Source organism: Gadus chalcogrammus, chromosome 3 (genome assembly GCF_026213295.1).
Source record: "Gadus chalcogrammus isolate NIFS_2021 chromosome 3, NIFS_Gcha_1.0, whole genome shotgun sequence".
In the NCBI taxonomy this organism is placed as follows: Eukaryota; Metazoa; Chordata; class Actinopteri; order Gadiformes; family Gadidae; genus Gadus; species Gadus chalcogrammus.
The window spans coordinates 23232865-23248253 of NC_079414.1; the positions used below are offsets into that span (position 1 = coordinate 23232865).

General features: G+C 47.7%; 1 protein-coding gene across 4 annotated transcripts in view; it reads right to left on the reverse strand.

Annotated features, from left to right (window-relative positions):
- Positions 1-15389, reverse strand: part of add3a (adducin 3 (gamma) a) — a 61441-nt gene that overhangs the window by 12926 nt on the left and 33126 nt on the right. For all 4 annotated transcript variants that reach the window (XM_056586793.1, XM_056586794.1, XM_056586791.1 and 1 more), the window contains exons 3-10: positions 12277-12415; positions 11281-11432; positions 10554-10634; positions 4107-4256; positions 3226-3369; positions 2856-2954; positions 1359-1535; positions 72-338 (exon numbers count right to left, since the gene is read on the reverse strand). In XM_056586793.1, the coding sequence (XP_056442768.1) occupies positions 72-338; positions 1359-1535; positions 2856-2954; positions 3226-3369; positions 4107-4256; positions 10554-10634; positions 11281-11432; positions 12277-12415 (1209 nt within the window). The remainder of the gene's footprint in view (positions 1-71; positions 339-1358; positions 1536-2855; positions 2955-3225; positions 3370-4106; positions 4257-10553; positions 10635-11280; positions 11433-12276; positions 12416-15389) is intronic.

Here is a 15389-nt window from a genome sequence, read left to right on the forward strand (position 1 = left end):
TCAAAATACATGCACACATAAACACATAAAAAACAATCATACACACAGCAGCCCCCGTCCCCTCCACCCACCGTGGTGGTGCGGCTGTAGTGGCGGTCGTCTCCGCCCTCCACCTGCACCTTGGTGTAGCTGTTGGGCGAGTTGAGCCAGCGCGTCTTCTCACGCTGCTGCCGCTGCTGCAGGAACTTGAAGGGCAGCCGCGTGGCCCCGCCCCCCTCGCCCTCCTCCTCCTCCTCGAACTGGAAGGCCGACACCGTGGCGGGGATCTCCACCTCGCTCTTGTGCCGCGGCTTGTCTCGCACGATGGGGTGGCGGTAGGCGTGGCCCGTCCGGTAGCCCTGCAGGAGGAGGAGGGAGGGGGAGGAAGGGGGTGAGGAAGAGGAGGGGGGGAGGAGGAGGAGGAGGGGGGGGGGGGGATTGAGGGTGAGGACGAGGGGGATGAGGAGGAAGGGGAGGAGGAGGGTGAGGAGGGGGGAGGTGGAAGAGGGTCAGGAAGAAGGGGGAGGAGGGGGAGGGGGAGGAGGTGGAAGAGGGTGAGGAAGAGGAGGGAGGGGGAGGAGGAGGAGGAGAGGAGGGTGAGGAGGAGAAGGAGGTGGAGGAGGGTGAGGAGGAGGAGGTGGAAGAGGGGGAGGAAGAGGAGGGAGGGAGAGGAGTGAGGAGGAGGAGGGTGAGGCAGAGGAAGAAACAGGAGGAGGAAGAGGATCACAAAGAGGCAGGTGGCAGGAGGAGGGAGGAGAGGGGGAGAGTGAGGAGGAGGGGGGGAGGAGAAAGGGGCAGGAGGAGGATGAGAAAGCAAACACTAACAGTTAGGGCTCTCCTTTCTATCCACTCCTCTCCCCCTTTATCTGTCATTCATTCATCTCATGCCTCTCTAGAGTACATCACTTTTCATATATATATATATATATATATATATATATATATATAATGGCTACGCGATAGTAAGGTAAATACCCTGTTGTCTGTTGCCCAGTTCCTGGAAATAGTTTGCTCATTCCTGACCATGAGCTCATCTTTTGTACATCACCTCATTTTAAGTTGTTTACCATTTTATAGTCCTTTTTTGCATTTGCCTTTATACAACTAACTACTTTGGCAATGTAAATGTTTATTTTCCATGCCAATAAAGCTCTTGAATTGAATTGAGTTAGAGTTAGAGAGAGAGCGAGCCAAAGATAGCTAGATAGAGAGAGAAAGAAAGGGGTGTGTGTGTCTGTGTGTCTGTGTGTGTGTGTGTGTGTGTGTGTGTGTGTGTGTGTGTGTGTGTGTGTGTGTGTGTGTGTGTGTGTGTGTGTGTGTGTGTGTGTGTGTGTGTGTGTGTGTGTGTGTGTGTGTGTGTGTGTGTGCGTGTGGCTTACCAGGTTGTCCAACATCCTCATCAGGGACTCGAACTCCAGCTCACCGCGCTTGTACTTGAACTCAGCCCCCATCGCTACGTCGGCGGAGCTTCCAACGTCGAACGTTCGTGCCTTGTACGCCTCTCTGTCAAGAATATTCAGGTTCTCTATACTGCCGGCACATGAGATGGCATTCACCTGCACGACCACAAGATGGAGACAAAGAGCACAAGATAGATAGATTTCGTTAAAATAATACACCTGTGCTGTGTTCCGATATCCATACTTCCCGTACTTAATAAACTTAGTTTGAATACGTAGGATGTTCTAATTATGATCTGGGCGAAAAGAAGTGTGCGGAAAGGAAAACCTGGATGCTGTACTCACAACGGTCAAAACGTGGATAGATGTACAGTTTTCGTACTACGTAGCGGAAGAGGCAGAGCCAGGCTGAGCCTACACCGGCGCAACTTTTCGCTTTTTTTAGAGCTGCAAGGCGTAAGAGTTCACCGCTCAAATCGGGATGTTTAATGCGGGGGACGAACTGCGGCGGCAGTCGCGATCGTATTTTCCGGTCAGTGCACCACGGACTATTCGATTTGGAAAAGCACTGACATCTGGAAATCTGCGCACTTAGAGAGTGCGGATAGTGTACTACCTTTAAGTGTACTCATGGAAGTATGGATATCGGAACACAGCACTGAACTGCTTTGGCCATGCTGCAATACAACACCAATGCAAATTTAGTGGTGAGAGAGAGAGAGGAAAAGCCCTGGAGCGAGTGAGTGAGAGATAGACAAGGTCTGTTTGTATGAGTCGATAGAAGCTTTGGTTAACAGGAAGGAGAAGTAAAGTGAACCTCAATAATTGCCGGACCAGGCTCCAAATAAAGGGCCCTTCTTACGGCACTGGGTGTAGATACAAGCCTGCGTACGGGCGTAGATACAAGGCAGAGGTATGGTACATCCTCTCCTTTTTCCTTCCGCCCAGCCACACAGGGGCCAATGGAGGCCCCCCCAGATGTAGCATGACCTGATCTGACTTTTGAAACCATGTGCGGTTCTGGTTCTCACCACTGCATTGTCATACTACTTGGCATCAAAAGTCTGCGTTAATTGCATCGTTGAGGCCACAGCCTTTGCAGGACAAATGGCTTCATCCATAATGGCTACCAACCGTCCTAGTGCAGCGATAAGCTTCCTCTAAATGAAGCAGGTTGAGATGTGGTCAAGTTTTTGTTGTTGAAACAGAGCAAAGAAGGGGAGGGAGGTGTGGGGGGGGGGGGGGGGGCATTAGAGGAAATGGCTTAGCAGAGCATCTGGCAGTGGGAACCACAACAGATTAGGGGGAAAATGTCTGTCTATCCCGCTCGGCTGTTTCATCGGGGAAAAGTGTGATTCAAAGCAATGGGTGTACCAAGAGCACCTACGGAGAGGGATGTGTGTGTGCATGCGTTTGTGTCTGTGCCTGCGTGTGTTGTCTGCGTGTGTGTGTGTGTGTGTGTGAGTGTATGGGTACCTGGATCTCACAGGCGTAGACGACATTGTAGATGAAGTTAAAGGCCTCTTCGATGGTCTCCCCGAGAGCCACCACACCGTGGTTCCTGAGCACTAGCACCTGTGGAAGCGCACACAAGCACACACACACACACACACACACACACACACACACACTTACTTAGCGACTAGTTACACCAGAAATGAAACTACTTAGCTTCCCTTAAAGTTTTAAAACGTATCTGAGACACGTTTTCTTTGTCGAGAGCAGGAGTCAGATATGGACACACACACACACACACACACACACACACACACACACACACACACACACACACACACACACACACACACACACACACACACACACACACACACACACACACACACACCTTGGCGGAGGGCCCCAGGGCCTTCTGCAGCTCCCTGCGCTCCTCGGGGTCGTCCAGGCTGCCCTGGTAGTTGTAGTAGGCGATGTCCCCCAGCAGCAGGGACTCCTGGGAGATGGGCAGGATGCCACACTTCATAGACGACACCTGGGGGTGGGGGGGGGCAGAGAGAGAGGCGACCCGTTAGTGCTGAACCCGCGCTCAGCACTGAGCTAGGGCTTGGGGGGGCGTGCAGTAGATAGGGCGGGGTCTAGCCCACGTCCTGTGCTGTCATGGCACTTAAAGTACGCACTTATTGTATGTTCCACATCCTGGCACTTAGAAATGGTACCGAGTTGTGTAGCATCTTATCCTAGCTAGCTTTGTTGTACACACGGATGGGATTTGTTAGTGCTTGGCACCGACAGGGATATATTGTTTCTCCTTCTTCTGACAAATGTACTTGTTGTAAGTCGCTTTGGATAAAAGCGTCTGCTAAATGCCCTAAATGTAAATGTGAATGTAAATCTAATGGGACGGAGAGAGAGGGGTTCCGGGGAGTCCGGCCTGCTCTAGATCTCTCTGAAGAGCCGTTCATTCGTGACGTTCATAACGAGGAAGGCACTGAGGGGAACGGAAGGCTTTTGAAGCGCTTACGTACGACGGCTCTCTAGCGCTTAAAGCCGTCTTAATAGTAGTAATGAGGAAGCTTTTTAGGATTAGTACTTTCACACTGTTTACTCTCATTAAAAATGTAGGTCCAAAAGGTGTGTGATGCACTGTCAGCAGTAAACATAACACCCATACACACACCTAGACCTCCACACACACACACACACACAAAGCCTAGCGAAATCTCTTTAGCGCCCCCAACTACTTTGTGTTGTTGTCGAGCGGTGACTCACGGCGGCGGTGGCGGGAGTGTGCACGTGGATGGCACAGCGCACGTCAGGCCGCATGGAGTAGATGGCGGCGTGGGGGCTGAAGCCCGCCGGGTCGATCCTCAGGTTGGTGGAGCCCTGGTCCATCACGGCCCCCAGGATGTTGACCTTCACCTGGGGGGGGGGGGGAAGAGAGAGAGAGAGAGAGAGAGAGAGAGAGAGAGAGAGAGAGAGAGAGAGAGAGAGAGAGAGAGAGAGAGAGAGAGAGAGAGAGAGAGAGAGAGAGAGAGAGAGAGAGAGAGAGAGAGAGAGAATGAAAGAAAGAGAAAGAGAAAGAGAGAGAGAGGGGGAGCGAGAAAGAGAAAGAATGAAAGAAAGAGAAAGAGAAAGAGAGAGTAAGAGAAAGAATGAGAAAGAGGGAGAAAGAGAAAGAGAGAGAGAGAGAGTAAGAGAAAGAATGAAAGAAAGAGAAAGAGAAAGAGAAAGAGAAAGAGAGTAAGAGAAAGAATGAAAGAAAGAGAAAGAGGGAGAAAGAGAAAGAGAGAGAGACCGTCATTGGGGGGGGGAACACCACGCAGGGAAAGGCTAGAGCTCAGGGTTTCCCACAGCACCTAAAAATATGCATATATTTTTGAATTGTAAATAGTATACAAAAATATCAAATAATCTAAACTTCATTCACTCTCTGTATGCGCTCTCAGGCTGCAGGGCGACTGTCTGACAGCCTGCATGAAAATAATGCCGTCTCAACCCCACCACCTTAACTAACACATTTACTGCGGGAAACCCTGGCTGCACCTATTTGCGTTTCTCCACTGTACTACACTGGCTCGGCTCGGCACGGCTCGGCTCGGTACGGTGTGGCAGCCCATTTTGCCTTTCTATTATGACCGGGCTTCACACTGGACGGTGGGTCATTAACGGATGACACACTGGTCTTGAGTTGAAGACAGAACAACCCTCACACGGCTTTTATTGCACGGCATGGCACGGTACGGTACGGTTCGGTTCGATACGGCAAAATGAGGTTCCTCCTCAACTTGGACTAGGTCCGCTTCCTCATCCCCGCAAGACCAGGAGTGTCTGAAAATGTCAGACACTCTGAAATCATATATCTTTCCCCTGTAACTGCAACTCAAGCCACTAGACGCTGCTAAGGAGAAAAACTAGCATAGTGTGGGTTCACTTTGTGCTGTTTAAAGGGCAAATTGTCATCAGAACATCACGGCAACATGGCCACCACCGGCAAACAAAGTCACAACGGATTGATTCAAGCACCACTTGTCTCAGTGGCCTCTTAATGTGCTTTACAATCCATGCCTCGCACCCATCCGTTCATACACACAATCACCCATAGAGGGCAGTATTATCCACGGCATATCAAATCTAGTTTGACGTGCCTTGCTCAGGGACTGCTGTACACCTAGCTAAGAGGAACCAGGGATCGAAAGAGCCCATCTCACGTTGAGAGACGACCGTCCAGATCTGTCTCCAGAGCTAGGTCTACCAACTCCCCAAGAAAACAACAAACAAACGTGGAGGAACTAAGGTGGTGGGGGAAGCAGGCGGGAGAACACAGGAAGTGACCCGGCCTCGTCTCACGGCAGGCCTCATTAACATGAGGAGGATCAGGAGGTTATCACGTCGAGGCACGGGAAGACAGAGGCCGGGAGGAGGGGCGGAGCCCGAGGGAGATAAGAGCCAGAGACAGGCTGGAGACCCAATTAGAGAAGAAGAAGAAAGTTCTGTCAGCAGGAGAGAAAACAGTCATTAAACATTGACCGCAAAACGGAGCTTGATCTAATTAGGACCCGGTGGAGCATGTTTCCCATAACCGTATAACGACGTAGGGTCTTGTGATACAAGCCAGGGCTACAGGCTAAAGGCTCACAAGATTAAGATACATCTGCTGGGGCCAACGCTAAACATTACTGTTAAGTAAAAAGGTGAGTGGGGTCGGGAATAGGACTGGGATGCCAGAGACTCCATTAGACAAACATTCTTCATATTCTTTTACACAAAGCAGTTTGCCGAATTATAATGGCTGGAACAATGAAATGTGCTCACTGATTGTAAATGGTTAAACTAAGTGGTCTCTTTATACAAAGCAAGAAAAGGGGGGGGTGCACAGCAGGGCTGGGTGGTTTTTTCCGGGTGAACCAGATCCCTGGGGGCGCGTTCAGCCCACTGATAGCCAGATGGGAGAGCGAGACGGGACAGATTGATAGAGGCCGGCTATCGATCGCTCAGGCTGCGCAGCAAAGTGAATGGCACTGCTCAAGTGTTATGAAACTGACACACACACACACACACACACACACACACACACACACACACACACACACACACACACACACACACACACACACACACACACACACACACACACACACACACACACACACACACACACCTTGCTATGTCCAACCCACTCAGTTCATGCATCGTTGCACGCACGCACACGCACACACACACACACACACACACACTCTACTGGTATCGACTTGCAATACCAGCTGGTCAGATGGGGTCTCAGGGAAACATCACATGGTGCCAATGGCTCCATCATTCCATCAAGTTAAACTATAACTGTAACTGTAACAAGCCCCCCCCCCCCCCCCCCCCCCCAAGAGGAATGTCCTGGCCAATCACAACATCAAACTCAATGGGCCCCTCCTCCATCCATTCTCCAATCTGGCTCTAAATATATCCCAGCATGTCACTTGGGGGGGGTCAGTGACTGTGGGCCTGGGAGAGGTGAAGCGAGTGCTGGTTAAGGGGCCGATGACATCGAGAGCTCAGCGACAGCGTCTTTACTTAGATCGGCCGAGAAGGAGTGGCCGACGGAAACTCAATATCCCAGAATTCCACTGAGGACCCCATCTGAGAAACCGGCCAATCAGACAGCCGTACTGCGACCCTAACCCTATCAGTAGACATGGCTCATGTGAATCTGATCAAGATGGCCCCGAGCAAGACTTTGGTGTGTGTGTGTGTGTGTGTGTGTGTGTGTGTGTGTGTGTGTGTGTGTGTGTGTGTGTGTGTGTGTGTGTGTGTGTGTGTGTGTGTGTGTGTGTGTGTGTGTGTGTGTGTGTGTGTGTGTGTGTGTGTATCATTGGTCCTCGTGCAGTGAGCCAGTGCCGTTGCCCTGGGCATGCGTTCCCGTGTGTGTGCACAAAGGAGTCCCCGAGGATATTGCGGGAGGCTCACAGAGCAACGAGAACAACACAGAGCACGCATGTCACATTAAATCAATACTCAACCTGAACTTCAGGTACGGTGTCGCTACGACAACCAGTCCACATAATCACCTTTTAACCCACACTGCGATCTACCCAATCTGCCTTCACTCAACAGTAAGTATTGAAGAGAACAACTTCCTCGCTCCGGCCCCGGTTTCACTGCAAGATCACGGAGGACATAATGACTATATATGACTATACCAGTAGAGCAGTGAATACACACATAATAGTAGTGAATACACACACTAGTAGTGAATAAACAGAGTATTGAATAAACAGATTATGATACACATTAGTGGAGAATACACACTTATAGTGAGTACACACACTAGCAGTGAAACCCCACAATAGTAAACACAGAGTAGTGAATGCACAGGGTGGTGAAAACACGCGTAGCAGTGAATACGCGGATCAACTCAGCCCCTCTCACGGCATACTGTCTGCAGAGTCAGGTTCCACCAGGCTCAATGCTACACCACTGCATCAAAATAGCTCACCCCAATCCCCACGGACACACACACACGTACGCACGCGCACACACACACACACACACAAACTTATTTTTGTTAATTAAAATCGTCAACCTATTCCTTGTGATAAACTTTGCCTTGTGTAGAAATCCAGGTTTTGTGTTCAGGGCCAGCAATAGATTTATTAGGAATCAGTGACCAATTAAAATGGACACTGAATAGGGGGGGGGGGGGGTTGCTAAAAACAAAATTCCTGATTCGTGATACACCTGCACAGAAACCATGTCAAGGAGAAGTGGATTACAGTGTATTGAAACAGACAGGGAGGCAGAAGGAAGGCTGCACACACACACACACACACACACACACACACACACACACACACACACACACACACACACACACACACACACACAGAAAATGCTGACAGAGTGGATTAGGCTGAACAGCCTGACTTTAGCAAAGAAGTCCTCAGGCATAATTAGTTAACGTTATTTCTACCCTGGAAGCCACACCCAATTCTGTTGTGTGCAATCAACAAAGAATACCTGCATGTCACATTTCACTTTCACTGAGGATAACATAACCACACATACACCAGCTACATAAACGAGGAGAAGGGGCTGTCATGTAGCACATAAACATATCAAACATATCAGCTTTAAATGTTTCTGCAGTATCTATAAAGTATGTCTGCCTCAAAACACCTGGAGAGTAAAAAATGCTGCACTGGGCTGGCTACACTTCTAAACAAGATATCACAGCCATGAGGGTCACAAGATTTGATGCAGTGGATAGTGTAACATGGATTATTTCCTCCCGGTAGTAATCTGACAAGGTAGAGCAAACAGAGTGAACATCTGATTAAAAACGTAATGGAAATAAACGACAACCAAACAAACAGAACCCTAATTGGCTCCAGACAGAGGCCTAGTCTCTGTTCTGCTAACCTGTTTACCAGCTCGCTTCATGCGTTTGTACGGGAAGTGAAGGATTACTTCCCTTTCCAAAGTCACTCTGATGGCACCTTTTACCTCCTTGGAATGGCTTGGAAAATATTCAGAGACCATCTTGCCTCATATATTTTGCAGGGCAAAAAAAAGCAACTCACAAACCTTACCACACCAATTGCTTTTAAACAAAATACATCCTCTCTTAGACCAAAATGGTCAGTTGTACTTCATCTATTCATCTATAGAAAGAAGCAATGTGTAACATTTAAAGTCTATCGTAGCTTAAACTTCCTGGATATATCTGTAGTCAACGCTGATTGAAAGGGATTTCAATAATGGTATCACTAAAATCACATCCAATATCAATGATATTTTCTACAAATAAAATAAACTGTCCAGCCTGTACCAGTTAGAGTGGAAAGAACAGAGTTACTGACTTTTTTTAACTCTGAAAAAGTTGCAAGGGGCTCAATCCGACACACTGTGCCTTTAAGGCCACGTTTATACGTAGCAGGGTATTTATAGAAACGAATATTTCCCCCCCTCCGTTTTCCAAAATAACATTGTGCACACAACATCGTTTTCAAAAAAGTTGTCGTTGACATCAAAACGCATAAATACGCCGTCGAGTGCCATTATAACTATGCCAAACCTATGGGCAGCAGTGTAGGGAGAAGGATAAAGCCATGAAAGCCAATCAGAATCTTCAGAATCAACATCAACGAACAACACGAGCGTCTTCCTGTTACAAACAAACTGTAAACATAGGGCGCTCATATGACGTTAAGCATTTCCTGGCGCATAATGTGACGCTTCAGAACCTAAAACCCTGTTCCTCCCCGTTGACACGACAACACATAACCGGCGTTTTCAGAAATCTCCACTTTGGCCGGAGTTTTTAGAAATGATCGTTTTCTGTGATAAAAACAGCGTTTTCGTGTAAAGGAGAGGCCAAACCGCGTGGAAATATCTGCGGTTTTCCTTCGTGTAAACGGGGCCTAAGTCCATAGACCTATGTGGAATGTGCGTGGATGTTGGCGGATCTACACAGCCTCACCTGGCCCGAGTCAGACAGATTGGACTCTGGGGCCTGGTGAGGCTGCACACCTGTTGTGCATTCAGCAAGCAACGTGCACAGGTTAAACCAGCCATCAACACATGCGCTCAGATCTCCTGCATGGCAACATGTTACTCAAGATTATGGATGTTTATCTGCCAACCCTACAATAAACCGGTTTTCCAACCCCATCTGTGTCGTTTGTCTAGAGGAGCCCAGCTCAAGTCACCTTACTGTACCGACAGCAATATATTGTTTCACCTTCTTACAAATCTACAAATGTACTTATTGTAAGTCGCTTTGGATAAAAGCATCTGCTAAATGTAAAGGTAAATGTGTTGCAACCACCCAAGTAGAGTGTAGCACTGGCCTTTCTACAACCTTTAATCTATTTATTTTCTATTTTTTTGTAAATATGTATTATGTAAGTTTAGGGAGAAAGATAAGTTAGTTAGTTAATTGAGTAGTGGAGAAGGGGTAGGTTTAAATAAGCTATGCTTCATCCTACTCCTTTTCGGAAATCTTTGGTTCACATTATTACTTTTGTTTAGACTATTGTTATTGTTGTTTTGACTATTCTCATTGGTTTTGTTTGTTTGTCAGTTTTAATTTAGCTTTTTTGTTATAAAAAAGCTAAATAAAAAAGCTAAACTAAACTAAATTGTCAAAATGGCCGGGCTGCATACGGGAGGTCCCCGTGATTGACAGGGAGCAGACGAGCGGCGGTGCGTGCTGGAGGCGGGGCTTACCAGGTTGGAAGCAGAGGCCTCAGCGAAGGCCAGCCCTCGGGGGATGATGAGGATGTGGTCCTGCTCTTTGCTGATCCGGCACTTTGAGGGACAAAAGAAAAACAATAAACTTTTTATTATCATCATACTTCCAAACTTTTCCAAAGCCATGAAGGACTCAACAGAGGAAAAAGAATGATCGGAATGACTTAATTGACTCTATTTAGACGGAAGGAACTTTTAAAGCAAACCAAAAATTACAGTGTTGAACCCGTAATCCTCCTTTTACAGCAGCAGCCAGTAACCTTTCAACCGAGGTTTCTCTGACTTTAAATGAAATATGAGCGTAACAATGGTTGTGTGAGAAATATGAAGTTCAAGTAGCTTGTCTCGAATGTAGTTTGGAAAGATGTGGCTCTACACACACACAGTCATTGGAAAAATCGTACCAAGTATTCTGAGCAAAGTCAAAAAAATGCACTTTCATTTTAATTGAATTATAATGGGGATGTAATGGCTTTTATCCAATCCTCAAACACAAAGCAGAAGTAAAGAGTATATACTCCTTCTTATGAACCTACAACTTCTTTAGAACCAGTTGCTAAAGCCAATAAAAGTAGCATCGTCCACCAAAGTCAGTTTGGTTCTGATATGGAAATGCTTGGTTGGTAACCATGAACTCTCAAGACCACAGAGCCCCATGTAGCTAGACTACTTGACCCCCAGATCTCCGTCACGTTGTCCTTACTGTGATGTATGAGTTGGAGAAGTGAGCCCAGCTGAACAGGTCCACCAGTCTGTAGAGGCTGGCCAGTTTGCAACGTGCATGCTTCTCCCCCTTCACGGTAGTGGCAGGGTCCATTGTGTAGAGGTCGTTGATGGGAGAGACCATTCCCTGACCTGAAAAGGGGGGGGAAGGCAAACAGCATTGATCTCATTTAGATTAGAGGACGGAAAGGACATTTAGATCAATATGAGATGGCTTTAATTGATTAGATGGTTTCCAATGCCAATGGCACCATCACTGCATCCCATTGCCTGATGGAACGTTCCAGAACCTTGCAACATCGCATTACAAACGGACCCAAGGCTTTCAGTGATTCGATAACATCACCACAATACAACTTATTCACAATAAGCAAAATGACCTAATGGCTGACTTTATCTGTTCCCCTAAAAGGCTCTTTGGGCGTGTTTGAAAACCTACATCTATCACAGAGGGGTCTTTTCCTTCGCACAGGGCGCATGGAGAAGTTAAATGGACCTGATGTTCTGGCCTTGACGTGGTAATTCATCATCAGTTCCGCATTCTTGGGCCCTGATTGGAAGCAGACCGTGCATATGGAACACTAGACCCAGAACCGGGGATCAAAAAGCCCGGGAAATATGCACGACCCTTCCGGAGTCTGAGAGCGCCCTGTCTGCCCTGCATTTCTGTCTTTATGTGTGTGTCTGTGTGTGTGTGTCACACAGTGTGGATATCAAAATGTGTGTGTGTGTCACACATAGCGTGCATGCGTAAACTTGTCATAATGTCCTTTCAGGTTGCTAATATATTAATATATTTCTCATTTCAATATTCCTTTTTTTCACATGGAAACATGCAAATGCATTGTAGTACACACGCATTCAGGGCATATTAGCATTTACTGTGGGCCAACAACACAGCAGGAAATAGGGGGGCTGAGTTTAAAAACTCAAGCGGTCGTCGGGGGCGACGGGATGTACCACTGCGAGTACTCACTGAGGGGGGAGCTGTTGAAGCCAGCCACTGAGCTGGCCATGAAGAAGTCAGCGATCTGTTTGAGGGCCAGCAGGCCTTTGGGGTTGTTGCCTTTGTTCATCTGTTCCTGGATCAGCCCCTCCAACTCATCCTTAAAGGCCTGGGCCAGAAAGAGAGAGAGACAGAGAGACAGAGAGACAGAGAGACAGAGAGAGAGAGAGAGAGACAGACAGAAAGAGAAAGAGAAAGAGAAAGAGAGAAAGACTTAGTTACAGCTGATCCAAACAGATACAAACACACATCCAGAAGATGTGTGACTTTTTCATTAGCCATTATTAATAATGTGAGTCCCAGTTAAGATAACACCAACAATTAGTAAACTGGTTTTCTGATTCAAATGAAAAGATTGCATCTAATATATCAAGTTGCATTACAAGGAGCATTGAACATTTTTATTAATAAATGAATAAGTGGTAGAATCAAACTGGATGAATCTTTGTTTATCCAGAGACTCTGATGGTCAGTTGGACAATTGATATGGAAAATGATGTCATCGTAGTCAACAGGTTATATGAAGTTTGAAGGCGCACCCGTTACAAATTATTCTACCGGGAAAACCACGCAGCTGCCTCCCATCTGAACCGCCAGAGTGCCCTTGGAATAGGGAGTGATGTGACCACTGATTGAGCCAGGATACAAAAATGAACATCAAGGTGACGGAGAGAAAAGACAGAAGGCAGGACTCAAAGCGGGATACAAGACTGCAAAGGCTAACACAAGCTAACGCGGGGCAGGGAAACAGAGAGACAGGAAGACGAGGTAATCACAGATTAGGCCCCGGGGTGCTCTCGGGTGGGTCGATTTGCATCTTGACGGATCCCTGACTTACCGGATAGCGACTGACTGAGATGCCCAGCTGTGATTCGCTGGTACACGAGTCGGACTAATGACAGCGCGAGGCTGAAGGGCCTCTGGGGGTTTGATAGGAAGAGAGAGTTTGTTTTTGTTACTCGGTGAACTGGACTCTCGTGTGGGGGCCGTGTGCCAGTGGAGAGAGTGTCAACAGATGAGACAATCGAAATATTTAGCTTATCTAAATGAGAAATGTCAGCGGTCTGAAGTCAGTGAAAGGTCACCGTTACACTTTACCGAGGTGGAATCTCTAGTTTCTCTAGTTTCTAAAGCTGGACAACTGAAGACCCTCTTCGCTCTTTCGGGTAACCCTAGACTCCACTCTGCAGTAGCCAGTCTCCTCAGGTTGCACCCAAACCACCGCCACACTCGTTGTCGCTCCACCACTCCCCCATGCGTGTGCACATTGAATGTCCCATTCATCCGACCTGTGTGGCCTCAGGATGGAACCAGGGCCATTGATTTGAGGCAATGGGGTGTGGGGTGGTATGGTGGGGCCTATTGGAGAGTGCAGCACCGCCCCCCCCCCCCCCCCCCCTCCCCTCCCTGAAACAGTGAGCAATTAAATGAGAATGCATACAGGCTCTATCTGGGAGTTCTGAAGCCCTGCCAGACATTCCTCCGCCCCGAGTGGCGGGGTCGCCACGGTAACCGACCCAGCTCTCTGCCGCTCTGCGGATGTGCGGCCCGCGGTTCTTCCTTAATAGCGGCCCCCCCTGGGGGGGCTCGACTACCGTACTGTACTCAGTCAATGTGGCGGTGGGAGACGCGCCACAGGACTTCCTGCGTCATTGTGAGTGTGAATAGAGAGAGAGAGAGAGAGTGAGAAAGAGCAAGGGTAAGAGAGAGCGATGGACAGAGAGAGAGTGATATAATAGACCCTTAAAAGGCTGAATATGTATCCATGAAAGATTTCACTTTATTAATATATTTGATTAAAAATCAAAGTGCAGGCTATTGAAGCATTTCGTAAAGGAGGGGTAAAGCAATTTCAGGGAAACATAGCAACTGAAAATAACAATTTAGCTGTAAAAGGATTAATTTCAGACCATTTCGCTGAACACGAATGAACACAATTTAGAAATACTATTTTTAAAATCCATATGGATGAAAATATTCCATTACGACACGCACACATTCCCGAAGAGATTATGACAGCAGGGATTTGACTCACATCATCTTAAATTAATCCCGGGCCGGAAAAAGCATTCACATTTTGTATTATTAATATTTCATCCGTCCATCTGCAGAGCGACGGTATACACTGCTTGCGTCCTGCACTCTCCAGCCTGCTAGATTATTAACAGTGTTAGTATTCATGACCACACCAGCAGCAAAGCATGCGGTTGGGCGCTTACTTTAGAATAGGAAATAAAGGGTATTTCAGGGCAAGAAGTACGGTCACATAAACCACCAACCAAACAAGCTCTAAGCAGGTAGTCAAACCTGCAATTTGGTTTGACTAAATAAAACCCCCACTGATTACAGGAGGGAACATTTGCGCTGGGAATACCTTTCTACTAAACTTAATTACTGTTGGTCTAAATCATTTATATCTCAATTCATTAATTTCTCAATGGTAATAATGTCATCTGTTTTGGTTATCAAAAAAATGACTTGACTAACCAAGGCTAGTAAAGGAAACTATAAAAACATCCCCTGGAAATATGACCATGATCTGTCATAGCTTACATGGCTGAGGGTTTAACCCTAAACAGATGAATACAAAAAATGGGTTTCCGTGAGCATTTTAAAAAAACGATGCACATTAATCTTCCATAACTCTCCCTCTCCATCTCTCCCTCATCCTCTCTTCCTCCCCTCTCTCTCTCCCCATCCCTCTCCCTCCCTCTCTCTCTCTCTCTCTCTCTCCCCCGCAATCTCCTTCCCTCCCTCCCTCTCCATCCCCCTCTCCCCCGTCCTCTTTTCCTCCCCTCCCTCCCTCTCCCTCTTCCCCTCTCTCCATCCCTCTTCCCTTCTCTCTCTCCTCACTCCCTCCCTCCCTCCCTCCTCCATTCCCCTCCCTTGCTCAGAGGAAGTGCGCCCGGACCCATGGCGTGGGAGTGCCGGGTCCTTGGAGCGGAGAGGGACCAGCGAGACAAAAGCCCCTGGCGGGGGTGAGTCGCGGCGGGCCAGAGACTCTGTTAAACGTGTCAGTGGACATGAAACACCCTGGTGTGATGGCGCCGGAACGCTGGACGACAGAACGCTTCCTACTCCAC